The following is a 12,959-nucleotide window of genomic DNA, read 5'->3' as shown; positions in this document are numbered from 1 at the left end:
GCTACTACTATCTGGGTGAAATTCCTGAACCTTTCAGTGTCTCCTTATCTGTAACATGAAGCCCCGGAAAGCGCCTCCCCTCACTGAGACCCCCCGAGGCCCTGTCCCCACCTGCTCCTTGAGCTCATCGATGGTGCGCTCAGCCTGGTCCAGCTCCTCCTGAAGGCGCTCGCGCTGCTGCCGCAGGGCCTCCAGTTCCACATTCTTCTTCTCCATAAGCTTCTGCAGTTTGATGTGCTCCTGCTTCTCCGAGGCCGATAGGTCTCGCATTCTGGGGGGTGGGGGAAGAGGTGTCACCCAAAGCCTCAGAGGCAAGGGCCCGAAGCCGTGGGGGCAGAATCACACAGGCCTACCTCACCAAGGCATCCTTCAGCCGGGCATTCTGCTCCTCCAGCTGCTTGAGCTGGTAACTGGACGCAGCCCCATCAGATCCTGAGGGAGAACACAGGCCCCTCACTGCCCACCCGGCCCACGTCCCTGCCCTCAAGCCAAAACAGCCCTCTCCCTCCCCACCTCTGCTCTGGGGCTCCATGTTTCAGACTCCCACTTCCTAGGAAGCTCCTCCCCCCCTTACCCTTCTCCTCAATTTCGGCCTTTAGGATCTCGAGATCCGTGGTGAGCTCCTCCACACGTTCCTTCAGAGCCTCTACCTCCTGCTGCAAGGACTCTGCCCGCTCCTCAGCCATCTCCTTGTCCAGAGTGGCCATTTCTATAGCATCTGCAGTGTCAGCCATCTCCTCCATGTAGCGTTCTTTTGCCTCCAAGGCATCTTTCGCTTCCTGGGGAAGTAGGTGGGGGATGCAGTGCTGCCTTACAAGGTACTCCCAGTGGCCTAGGCTTTCATTCCCTTTGCTCTCTATCCCTTCTAAAGGGGGCCAAGCCAGTGTGACTGTTCCTAGGACCCTGTCCCTCTGCCCGGTCCTTCACCATCACTGCCCAGCTCACCTTCCGGGCCTCCTTGAGCTTCCGCTGCAGCTCTGCCTGCTGCTCTTGCATCTTGCTCTTCCATTCCTGCACCTGCTCCAGCTGGATCTTATGCTTCTCGAGTTCTTTGAGCTTCGCCTTGTCCTCTGCACGCTTCAGCCTCAGAGTCTCCAACTTCTCCTCCAGGTCACGCACCTGGACCCGCAGCCCTTCCTCTTCCTGGGAAGAAGCCACAGGATCCCTTCACTGGGGGTGCCCCCCCATCTACAGCTCTCAACTTGATCAAGGAACACGGCTGGCCTGGAGGGATGGGGATGAGACCCCACCTCCAGGGAAGGAACAGAACAGTCTGCTGTCTCCCTTGATGGGGGAATCAGAGAGTATAGGAGGTAACGTACCCCGCCTCAGAGGGAGGGAAGAGGCTCCTCTACATCCTTAAAAGAAGGGATGGAGTTCTATTTCTCCTTTTCTTATACACACACATCTGGGAAGGATACTGCCACAGGGTTAAGGGTCACCACCATGCTAAGATGGAGAAAGGGACCTATAATCACAGCAGCCGGAAACCACTGTATCCACGGTCACTTAAAACCAGCCCTAATGCATCTAACGCATCTGGAGAAAGCCTTGGGGCCCTCCGCAGAATAGTTTCCTCCAACATACTAGGTCTTACCTTGGAGGGGGAAGGCAATGGTGGAGCTGCCCCAGGAGAGGTGAGTGAGGGCGTAGGGATGATGGGGGCTGCCAAAGGTGTCTGTGCTGGAGTGCTGGGTTCACTGCTGCTCATCTCCCCAGTGGAGGCCGAGGCCGAACCTGAGGGTCCTGCAGGGCCACCAGCCCCTGATGCCCCTGAGCTGGTGGGACGGGCAGGCTGCATGGGTGTGGAAGGAAAGAGAGAAAAAGACATTGATCATCAGATCGAAGAGAAACTCATTGTGCAGATTGTAGAGAGAGGTAGGCAGTGACTCTTAGAAGTCTGGGAGGCAGAATAAAAAGGGGAAAAAATGAAGGAGTTGGAACAGGATAAGGGAAAAAATATAACAGACTGAGACAACAGTTAGACTCGAGACCTTGAGAACTGCCCCACAGGAGTCCCACAATCTTCCCCAACCTACAGGAAGTCTGCTGGAGACCTCAATGTCAACTGGAGAGCAACAGTGGCTCAGCTCGATGAGGCCCTCTTCCTTAAAGGGCAGGATCAAAATCAAGCCCAAGTTTCAGCCCTTCTTGACTATGGAGATCTAGCCAAGCTTTCCTGACCATGTTCAAACTCTTAGCTTGTCTCCTGGGGAAAGGCAAAGGACATGGTAAAGCCAAGGCCCGCAATATTATTTTAGTAATTAGTGAAGGTCTAACGCCTTCTGAGCTGGAGCAAGAGCACACTCCGGAGCTTGGCTTCCTTTTACTGGCTCTATTATAATAGGAGCTCATCAACAGCACTTCAAGATTTCCTCACAGTGTCCCCAGGAGGTCAGCACAGGGAGGCCTGAAGAAGCTGGAATTAGCCCTAATAGCCAGGACTTAAAAACAGGCCTTCTGATTATAAGTCCTGGACTATCTAATTTAACCCACTATATCCTTCCTTTCTTCCTCATGAAGACTTATGAAGCAGGCCAGACATTATCTCATCCAGTCACAACCTTCTAATTCCTCCCAAACTTAAAAGTATAAATTAGGAGAATTTCCCAACTTCCTCACCCTATCTTGGAGTATGGGTTCTCCCCTTCCTAGATTCAGAATTCCTTCCATCACGTGAGAAACACTCCAGGGGGGAAGAACAAGGCCATCCTGGCAGAACACAGCTGACATTTGTCTGTCTGTCTGTCTATCTATCTATCTATCTATCTATCTATTTTCAAGCAGGCTTTAGCTTCCACAGAGATGGCCTTTTGACTCCTGCCTTGCCCTTCTGATTCAAAACATAATATTGGAAACCAAATTTTCCTCATCCTTTCCTCCCACCACAGTCAGTCATCAGACAGATATAATACAGAGTCACAAGGATATGCAATGAGTTGCAAATATATGTGTATACAGCCACACATCCACACAGCCATCCATATAGACAAAAAGGAAGCATTTGAAAACTAGAAGGGACCTCAGAGTCCTGACTCATACTCCACCTCCTATAACGGTCCCTGATAGATGGTGATGAGCCTCCATCCAAAAACTCTAGTGAATGGGAGAACTCATTCCCTCCCAAGGCAACCACTCCTCTTTTAAGAAGCTCTAATTAAGGAGCTTCTTTCCTTCCAGTAAACTGAAGTCTGCCTCTCTGAAACCATCACCTATTAATCCAAGTTCTGCCATGAGGCTGAGGCCAAATCTAATTCCCTTCCCACAAAGGTCCATTGGACCAGAAAGGTAAGTTCAAAAATAGCTCAACCATTGGTCTATCAACAACTTTTATTAAATACCTACATGTCAGGCACTGTGACAAATAGTGGAGATACAAAGGCAAACATTGTACGTACCTACCTCCACGAGTTAAACCTTCTACTAGAGGAAATGTATATAATTTACTTAAACAAAATGAAGGGATGGAGATTAGGAAGAGCTTCAAGTAAAAGGGGGTATTTAAGCTGACTTTTGAAGGAAACCAGGGACTCTTAAGAGGCAGACAGGAGGAGTAAGATCCTCTAAGCTGAGGGACCTAAATTTTAGCAAAACATGTGCAAAATCTTTTCTGCAATTCTTGTTCAAATGGATAGAGGCTAGATGACACTTTAATTAGGTAAACCAAGATCTGATTAATTGAATGCAAAGTGTAACCATTAATGTTGTGATGTCACCTTGGAAGGACTTGTTCAATAAGATGTTCCAGGGATCTGTGCTTGGTCATATCTAATTAATGGTAGATAAAAATACAGATGGCATTCTTATCAAATTAGCAGTTGCCACAAAGCTGCAAGAGATAGCTAAAATCCTGAGTAACACATTTAAGATCCAAAAGGATCTCAATACTGGCCTGAATCTAATAAAATTTCAATAAAATACATATCAAATCTGATACTTGGATTCAAAAACTCAACTTTTCCAGTGTAAGATTAGAAGGCATCATCAGGCAGCAATTCATCTGAAAAAAAGATTGAGAGATTCTAGTGGACTACAAGATCCATATGAGTCAACAGTAGAATATGGCAGCCCAAAAAGTTAATGAAATCTTTGGCAGTTTTAAGAAAGCTGTGGCCAAACAGAAAGATCACAAATTCCTGGAATTTGAATCCTGTCCTCCATGTTTTAGGAAGGATAATGAGAAAAGCTCAAGGTTATCCAGTAGGGGAAAACCAGAATGGTAAAAGGCCTCTGAGTTCATGTCATATGGGAATCAGCTGAAGGAATACAGGAATTAAGCTATTAAGTATCTGAAGAGCTATATTGTAGAAGGATTATTCTTGGTCTTCATGGTCCCACAAGGCAGAATTATGAGCAATGAATAAAAGTTGCAAAAAGGAAAATTTAGGGTTGGTGTAAGAAAAATTTTGTAACATTTTAGAGCTTTGTCCAAGTGTAATAAGTCACCTCAAAAGATAATGAGCTCCCTCTCACTAATGGTCCTCAAGCAAGAAATAGATGACCACTTGTCAGAAACACTGTAGAGGGAATTATTTAGATATAGATGGAATTGGTGAGTTTCTTAAGTTCCTTCTGAATGTGAGATTATAAATACTTGAAGATGAGAAACCTTTACTGCTACAATTTCAGAAAAGAGATGGGACTGCTCCTTATCAAGCTCCTATTCATGACTTCATCCCTTCTTGTGTCCTTCAGGGAATGATCCCTTCAAACATGTGCCCTTATTCAAGTTTTCACTATTTCACTCACTGGCTCTTTTTCTGCTAACTAATGTACCCAGCTCTCCCATATTCCCTATCCTTAAGTAATCTTCACTTGACCTTATCCTCTACTTAAGCTATTATCTCATAGCTAGTCTTCATAACAAAACTACCAGAAAAGTATGTCTACATTTGTACCTCCATTTTCCCCACCTTCCTCTCACTTTTCAAATCCCCTTTGTCATTGGATTTTCAATCCCACTATTCAACTGAAACTCCTTTCCAAGGTCACCAATGATCTATTTATTGCTGAATTCAATGTTCTTTTCTCAGTCTTCATACTTCTGGGACACTTTGTGTGATCTCAAGTTCCTGACTACTCTTTGTTTACTGGATAATCTCTCCCGGCTCTACTAGTCCAACCATCCTTAGTCTCCTTTGAAGGATTCTCATCAATGTCCTGACCCTTTTGTGTGGGTGTAGCTCACTACTACTATGTCCTGATCCTTCTTTTTTCTTTGTGACTTTATCAGCTTCCACAATTGAACCATCATTTCCAAATAACTGATTCCCAAATTTAATTATCAAGCCCTTATTGCTCTTTTGAACTCATCTACATTTATCACCAAAATGCTTGCTAGACATCATTTTGAAGCAAAATTGCATATCTAAAACAACTTGTGACCTGTTATGAACTTTCTTATTTCTATGAATACCACTACTCTCCTACTCACTTAGATTCAAAGATCCTAAAGTCTTCATTTTTCCTAATTTCTTGTATCTAATTAGCTTTCGAGTCATATGGCTTCTCTCTCCCCATCTTTCATATCTATCCCCTTCTCTGTTCACAGGACCACCACCCTAGGTTAGGTCTCCATCACCTCTGGTTTGGACTATCTGAGTAGTTTCTTAATTAATCTCCCCGAACCTATCCTCTCCCTTCTTCAATCAATCTATCACACAACTGTCAAATGGATATTTCTAAAGGATAGGTCTGATCATGTTACTGCCCAGCTTGAACTAGACCAAGAGGCTCTAAAAGTTATGATATTATCAAGAAGCTTCATGGATTCCTTGTTGCTTCTAAATGCAAATTCCTCTCGGTTATTGAAAGTCCTTCACAATCTGTCTCTACATTATCTAAGCTAATTAAGCCCTTTGGATACTATTCTAGCCATCCTCTATCTGATATTCTCTCTACATGGTGTTCTCTCTCCCACCTCCCTGTTTTTACATAAGCTGTCTGTCTGTCATACTTTGAAGTGCAAGTTCCTCCTCACTCCACTACTTGAAATCCAGATCAAATGCAAACCTTGCCTGATCTCTCCAGAAGTTAAGACTCCCCCAAGCCAAGACTCCAAGACTGTTTTGAGTATTTCCTCGTTGGTAACATTTTCCTCCAGTACAATACAATATTTGGGTTTGTATCCCCAACACATAAGATGGTGCCTGGCCCACAGAAGGTGATTTAATGCTGACTGAATTCTGTTCACCAGAATAAGTAAACCCAGTTATGTAAACCAATCTTTCTGTGTCATGATCTTCAGGCCCCTAGCCATGCTAGTCTCTCCCTTTTAGACAAGTTCTAGCTTATCACCATGCTTCCTAAAATGTGGTACCTCCCAGTGAACACAATAATCCAAATGGAGTCTGGCCAGCAGAACTATCAAATGTCCTTTGTTCTGGATTTTAAATGAGGAATCTAAGATCATGTCGGGTTTTTTGGCTGCCATACCAGTTCTGATTCATACTGAGCTTGTAATCCAGTAAAATTGTCTGAGTCTGTTTAAGATCATCTAACTAGGCCTCTCTCATCTTGCACTTGTGAAGTCAATGTACTGAACTCTACTACAGGACTTACATGTGTGATTACTAAATTTGGCTGTAATCTCAGATTCGGATCTTTCAGATCCAGGTTGAATGCCATTCACCCACTGGGTTCACTGGTGCCATTTTCCTAGGCCCAAGAGCTCCAGCACTCACATGGAGACTAGTTATTGTGAACAGGGATACAATGAGCTCAGCTAAGGGATATTTAGCTTTGAGTAGGGAGGGGATAAGATGTGGACAGGAAGAAGCCAGAGGAAATACCATTTACTTAGGAAGGGAGCCTCAAAACCAGCGTGTGCTGGGGAGGAGACAAATTAGGGATTCCTTCCTTCCTCTATACGAATCACTGACCACAAAGACACACATAATCACTGGCACCAACACTGGGCCACATGTAGATGTTTGAGTTTTGTCACAGAGACATAAGTCACATAGTATCTACATAGACATACAACGGATGCTATCACACATGAAACAACAAGAAGAGTCCAATCCTTTCACACACAAACATACATTACAGGAATGTAGGGTGAGTCACAGACATACATGTAAAGCCTATCCCTACCTTCTGAGGATTGCATCAGGAAGGATATCCCTCCCTCCCTGCCCTCCCTTGCTCCCCAAAGAACTTCTGAAAGTTCATGATAAATGCACATACACCTAATCACAGAAATGTAAAGATATAGGGACATATGGCTGGGTACATGAGGACAGCTCTCCCTCCATTCCTCACAGCCTATAAAGGCTCTTAAAACAGCCATTTCCCTCTCCCCTTCTTGTCTAGAGCAGGAATTTTTAAGCTGGGATCAATGAATTTGTTTATTTGACTATATTTTGGTAACTATTTCAACATAACCAATTCCCTTTATAATCCTGTGTATTTTATTTTATGGATTTAAAAACATTCTTCTGAGAAGAAGTTCACAAGCTACTTCAGCAGGTTCCCAAAGGGGTCTACAACGCAGCATCTTGGCTGCCCATCCTAAAGACTCCTCTTCCAGGAAGTATGCTCCAATTAACTCTAGGTGCATCATTGCTTCCTCTACAACCTTGAATATCAATAATCTCTGAAATGACTGAGAGACTTTAGAGATCATTTTTCTAACCTCATTTTATAGATAAGGAAACAGATTCAGTTTTGGTGGGCAACATACATATTTGTCCTCAATGTTGTTGCAAATGCCTTGTCTCCTAATCACGTACTATTACAGGCATACAGACACGTGTGCTGGTAGAGCATAAATGCGTGCATACACAATGTACACACACACACACACACACACACACACAAACACACAACAGGGACCTCAAAAGAGGCCTCTTGTTCTCTCTCACCTTGGGCCGGCGGGTGGTAGTCTGGCCAGGAAACAGGAGGCAGAGCCAGAGGACAAGAGATATTCAGGAGAGCAAAAGACAGGAGCAGAGATAGACAGCGGCAGGAACAGTGGAGAGAGTGGGAGAGGAAATAGGGACAGGGCTGCTGTTAGATGGCCAACTCCCCTCTCCCTCCTCCACCCCCAGGGAATACCACTTTCCCTCTTGGTCCCTACTTGTGTTCCAAATCCTCCCCCTCCCAATATAGCAGACCAAGGAACCCCCACTTTGGCCAGATGGTTTCCTCTAAAGGACTCGGTTTCCTCAGTAACCTCAGCTTGCCACAGGGGAACACAGGCAGCAGGTGGTGAAGGAGGCCCCGGAGACCGGGTCCGCTAAGACCTTGCTATTCATATTTGCCCTCAGTAATGGAGACCAATCCCTCTCTGATCCTAGTGCAGATGGTGGAGCTTTCCAGTGTCCTTCTCTTCCCTTTGCCAAGCTATAGGGGTCAGGGGCTGGATAGACCCCCCAGAAATCAGGTCTGCTGCAATAGTCCTGGGACATTGGTCTCAGGCTCTCTGGTGATTAGAGCAGAACTCGCCCTCTCAAGGTCCCATCCAACTCCCCCCCCCAATACAGAGGGCTCAGGTATCAAGGCCATGAATATTGAATTAGCCAGAAGCCCTGAGCTCAGCAAGGTGGCCCCAGCTGCAGAATTTGGGGGGGAAGGGGAAACAGATGGAGAAAGAAAAGTGAATACATGTAGAGGGGCTCTAGAACAGACCCCAAAACCCTAGGGATCGGCAGGAATGGGAGATTATATACAAAACCCAAATCTCAACAAGAGGGTGCCATATGGCAATTCTATTTCCAATCCTTTCACTCCTTGACTGTTCCCCTTGCCAGTCCCCAGATTAGATCCCAGTGGCAGGCCTGTTCCTAGGCCCTCTAGAGCCACCGACATACTTCTTTCTAGCTACCCCCGACCTCTACAACTCAGGGTCACAGAAGATGAGCAAGGGCCTCATCTCCTTTCCCAGGCCCGGCAGCATCCCCCTAAAACTGGCAACTGGAAGAGAAGAAAGCCCCTAAAGCCATCGTAACCTAACCCAAGCAAGCTCCCACAGGAGGCCTAAAGCGGAGCCCTACCTAGGCCCCCCCATCACAGGCAACTTTCTGAAAGCAGACAGACAGCAGCAGCAGCAGCAGCAGCCCTAGACTTCGCCCAGCCCCATGCACTCCCCTGGACAGCAGCCCCCAGGGCAGCCAGCCACAGAGCCCAATGGAAGCCAAAGCCAGCTGAGGATGGAGGTGACAGGTGAGGCCCCCCCCTCCGCTTTCTCCCCGACCCCCCCCATGGCGGGCTGACGGAGCCAGGAACTTGCAGCAGCGGTGGTGGCGGCGGCAGCGGGCGGCAGCAGCAGCAGTAGCAGCGGCGGCGGCAGTGCCGACCCCTAGGTAACCACAGGGCCCAAGGCCGGGGCCAGTGGGAGAGGGAGTGAGTACCTTGCGGGTGGTCGGAGCCTGTCTCATCATTGCAGAAAACCAGACAGAGACACAGAAACAGACAGAGACACCGAGGAATCGGGAGGGAGCAGCCGAGGAAAGATGGCCGGAGAGAGGACAGAGAGATGGTGGGAGGATGGAGGATGAAGGGAGGGGGAGTGAGAGGCAGGCCGGGCAGAAGGGGACCAGCGGAAAGAGGAGGTTAGCGCCTCAGATTCCAACAATGCGGCCTCATCTTCCCAGCCCCGGCGGCTGTGCAGCCTCCAAACAGCTACGAACTCGGGGGCTCCATGGCCCCAAGGCCCGCCCCCAGCCCCAGCCCGGCCTGGGCAGCTCTGTGCAAGGATCAGGAGTACAGGCCGGCCCAGCTCGCCATCCCAGGTACATGCAGATCCCACGGTCTCAGCCTCCGAGCAGCTGCACCCAGCCCCGGAGTCCAGCTCCTCATGACGTCATCGGACCCGCCCTCCAAGCCTGGAGGGAGAGGGAGGAGGGAGCCGGCTCCTGTCACCTAGCAACGCGCAATACCCCCTAGGCTCCTCCCTTTGGACCGCCCAGCACAGCCTCCACTCCCCGAGTTCTTAACCCCCGGGGATTGAGCGGCAGATGGAGGACCAGGGCTCTCCCAATAGAAGGGGCTGCAGACAGAGCGCCGGCCCTGCCTCCATCACAATGAGCTCCCAAGGAAACTTCCACATTCCAGGCTTCCCCCTTCTTTGTGCATCTGTCTTTATTCCATACAATCTTGGCTCCACTGTGTACCATGTGTCTGTTGGTCTGTCTGCCCTTCTTGTCCATCATTGTCTGCGTTCGCGCGTGAGCGCACATACATATACACACACACACACACACACACATCTCTCTCTCTCTCTCTCTCTCTCTCTCTCTGTCTCTCTCTCTCCCTCTCTCTCTCTCTGTCTCTCTCTCTCTGTCTCTCATTCTCTCTCTCTCTCTGTCTCTCTCTCTGTCTCTGTCTGTCTGTCTGTCTCTCTCTCTCTCTGTCTCTCATTCTCTCTCTCTCTCTCTGTCTCTCTGTCTCTCTCTGTCTCTCTCTCCTCTCTCTCTCTCTCTGTCTCTCATTCTCTCTCTCTCTGTCTCTCTCTCTCTCTCTCTCTCTGTGTGTGTGTGTGTGTGTCTCTCTCTCTCTCCTTTCTCTCTCTCCCTCCTTTCTCTCACTCCTCTTTCTCTCTGTCTTTTTCTGTCTGTCTCTCTCTCACACACACACACACATACAGATGCCCTCCTGTGTTACAGATATGGTCTCCCTCTCTCAATATGTCTGCCCTTCTTGCTCACCATCTCTCTCTATTTCCCTCCTATGTCACATATAGTCTGTCTGTCATACATAGTCTCTCCTTCTTTGAATCCCAAACACATATTGTCCTCTCTTTGTCTCGCTCAAAGTCACCCCCCCTATTTCACTCCCATATGAACACATACATTCTCCCCTTCTTCATGTCTGGTGTCCCCAGTTTCCTTGCCTCTGTTTCTTATAGTGTTTCCCTTCATTATCTCAGTTCCACCCAGGAACATAGTACCCTTCTTTCTTTTTGTGGTTCTTTCATACATAATCATAAAAATTCAAAACCTCCCTCCTTTCAACGTCCCAAAGAAGCTAGCTCCTATGATACACAATTGATTAAAATTCTCCCATCCACAAAGAAATCACCTCCTTCCAGCCCTCACCCGACCAGGACAGGCACAAAGGACAATCTGCAGAAACAGCAGACTTAATTAATCTCCATGACAATGTCCTCCATCAGTAACTCCCAATTTTTTACCCAGAGCTTTGGGGGGCTTAAGTAGAAATCCTGGCAGAACAGGTGCCCCACCATACTTCCAATCTTTACCCTGAAGCATGGGAAAGGGACCCTCATTTTCCTCAAAGCCCTAGACTACTTCCAGAGAGAAACCACAAGGCAAGCAAGAAAAGTTGTTTCCCATCTTTGGTCAGTTCAAGGTCCCTGCTGTGAGATGGGATAGAGCCCCGTTGGGATAAAGATACCAAGGAGAGAAGTCACAATTGCAGGTCCCTAAGCCAGGAATCCAGTACACTGTATATACCATGACCATCCCAAAAGCAAGCCCCTCCCCCCTGAGGAAGTTGCTCCAAAGCAATACCCTCATGCAGCATTAGTGGGTCCCAAGCCAAGGAAATCACAACACAGTACACATGGGCAAGCGCATGCGGGTCGAAGGCAGATGGGAACAGAACAAAGTGGACCTTGGGGAGGTGAAGGCTAGGCATGAGACAGGAAAGCAAGAGGATTACATTATTGCCGATTCCTAGCTCAGCATAATCCCAGTGACCATTGATCACAGACATGATCACGATCCTGTCTTCTGTGAGAAAGAGAGTTCAGGGAAATGGCCTAGTCCTAATAAACATTTCTGACTGCAAAGATACATCAGGCATAACTCTAGGAAGGAGAGCTGGTAAGGAAGGGGATAGAACCTCAAGGTGATACCTAATTAGTGAACATCTATCTAGGGGCCTCTAGCTCAGGGGCTCCTCCTCCTCCTCTCTTTAAAGCTTTGATCTCTGTGCCCAAACGTCCTCCTCATGCCACCAAATCAGGGCTGACTGAGACTACTCTATAGCTGAGGGATAACCCTTCACCTCACCCAAGGTTATAGGTTCTGCCAGCATCACATCTCCTCTAAGAATTCGGCTACTGGCTGGAAGAAAGAGGAGTCTATAAGTAAAAACCTGGTAGGCCTGGTAAAGCGGAGCCCTGGGAGGATCAAGGCTGCCCTTTCCTCCGGTCATCTAGGACCCAGAAGACATGCAAAAGCATGCAGCATCCAGAGGACATGCAGAAGAGCAGGATGGGTAGAGAGAGAGGCATGACGCCAGCCTCCTCCCTCCCACTGACACACAACAAGGAGACACACCACCTTCTTAGGCTTCAATCCTCGCTGCATGGGAAGAGGTTCAGCAAAGGACAGAGTTAGAGACCAAATAATCCACGGAAGCCACATCTGAGCCTAAGGGTCTGCAGCAGCCCCGGGATGGTGGGAAGCAGGTTACAGGTGACTACAGGAAGGATCTGGGGGCTAAGGCTGCCCCCGACCCCTGCATTTCCTTCCAAAGGAACTGTGCCGCCAAGCCTCACCACCTGCTGCTAGGAGGCCATGAAAGCTTCTACCACCACCCCAACTGCCACCCTCTGGGAGGAGAAGAGCTAGAGGCTCCTCACATACTGTAACACGACTGGAGCCAAATGCCTAACAAACAAAAGCTCCACCCCCATCCCTTGGTCAACAATGTCCGGCCCCAGCCTCCCCAAACCATTTCCAGCATGCTTGTGCTAACACGGGAGCCACACTGCCCAAGGCAAACAGTCCACTGATCCCTGCTCCTCAACCCCCCCCCCCAAGCCTCATGAGGCCTTTCCAATCCAACCTTCTTCTCTTGATATTTTGGAAAGTAGTGAAAACCTTTCTAGTAGTAGAAACTTTTGATGAGCTCTCCCTTACCCACCTAGATAAGCTTCTTCCAGTCCCCAAGACTGATTCTGATTTCCTCTGGATACCTCTTCAATGTATAACTAGGGACTCCTCAGACCCTGATCCCCCCATCCATGGAAGCCCTCATGCCCCCCC

General features: G+C 48.0%; 1 protein-coding gene across 12 annotated transcripts in view; it reads right to left on the bottom strand.

Moving 5' to 3' along the window:
* Nucleotides 1–12,959, bottom strand: part of DCTN1 (dynactin subunit 1) — a 37,012-nt gene that overhangs the window by 9,717 nt on the left and 14,336 nt on the right. For 6 of the 12 annotated variants that reach the window (XM_074274268.1, XM_074274270.1, XM_074274267.1 and 3 more), the window contains exons 5-9: nucleotides 1,598–1,795; nucleotides 946–1,143; nucleotides 575–779; nucleotides 354–432; nucleotides 112–271 (exon numbers count right to left, since the gene is read on the bottom strand). In XM_074274268.1, coding sequence (XP_074130369.1) covers nucleotides 112–271; nucleotides 354–432; nucleotides 575–779; nucleotides 946–1,143; nucleotides 1,598–1,795 — 840 coding nt within the window. Of the gene's footprint in view, nucleotides 1–111; nucleotides 272–353; nucleotides 433–574; nucleotides 780–945; nucleotides 1,144–1,597; nucleotides 1,796–7,865; nucleotides 7,887–9,353; nucleotides 9,771–12,251; nucleotides 12,273–12,959 lie in introns of those variants that run through there. The other 6 variants (XM_074274265.1, XM_074274261.1, XM_074274262.1 and 3 more) reach the window with 4 other exon arrangements.

The sequence above is a fragment of the Sminthopsis crassicaudata genome, chromosome 6 (assembly GCF_048593235.1).
Source record: "Sminthopsis crassicaudata isolate SCR6 chromosome 6, ASM4859323v1, whole genome shotgun sequence".
Taxonomy (NCBI): domain Eukaryota; kingdom Metazoa; phylum Chordata; class Mammalia; order Dasyuromorphia; family Dasyuridae; genus Sminthopsis; species Sminthopsis crassicaudata.
The sequence above is the reverse complement of the archived record's forward strand: the minus strand, read 5'-3'. Positions and strand labels throughout refer to the sequence as shown.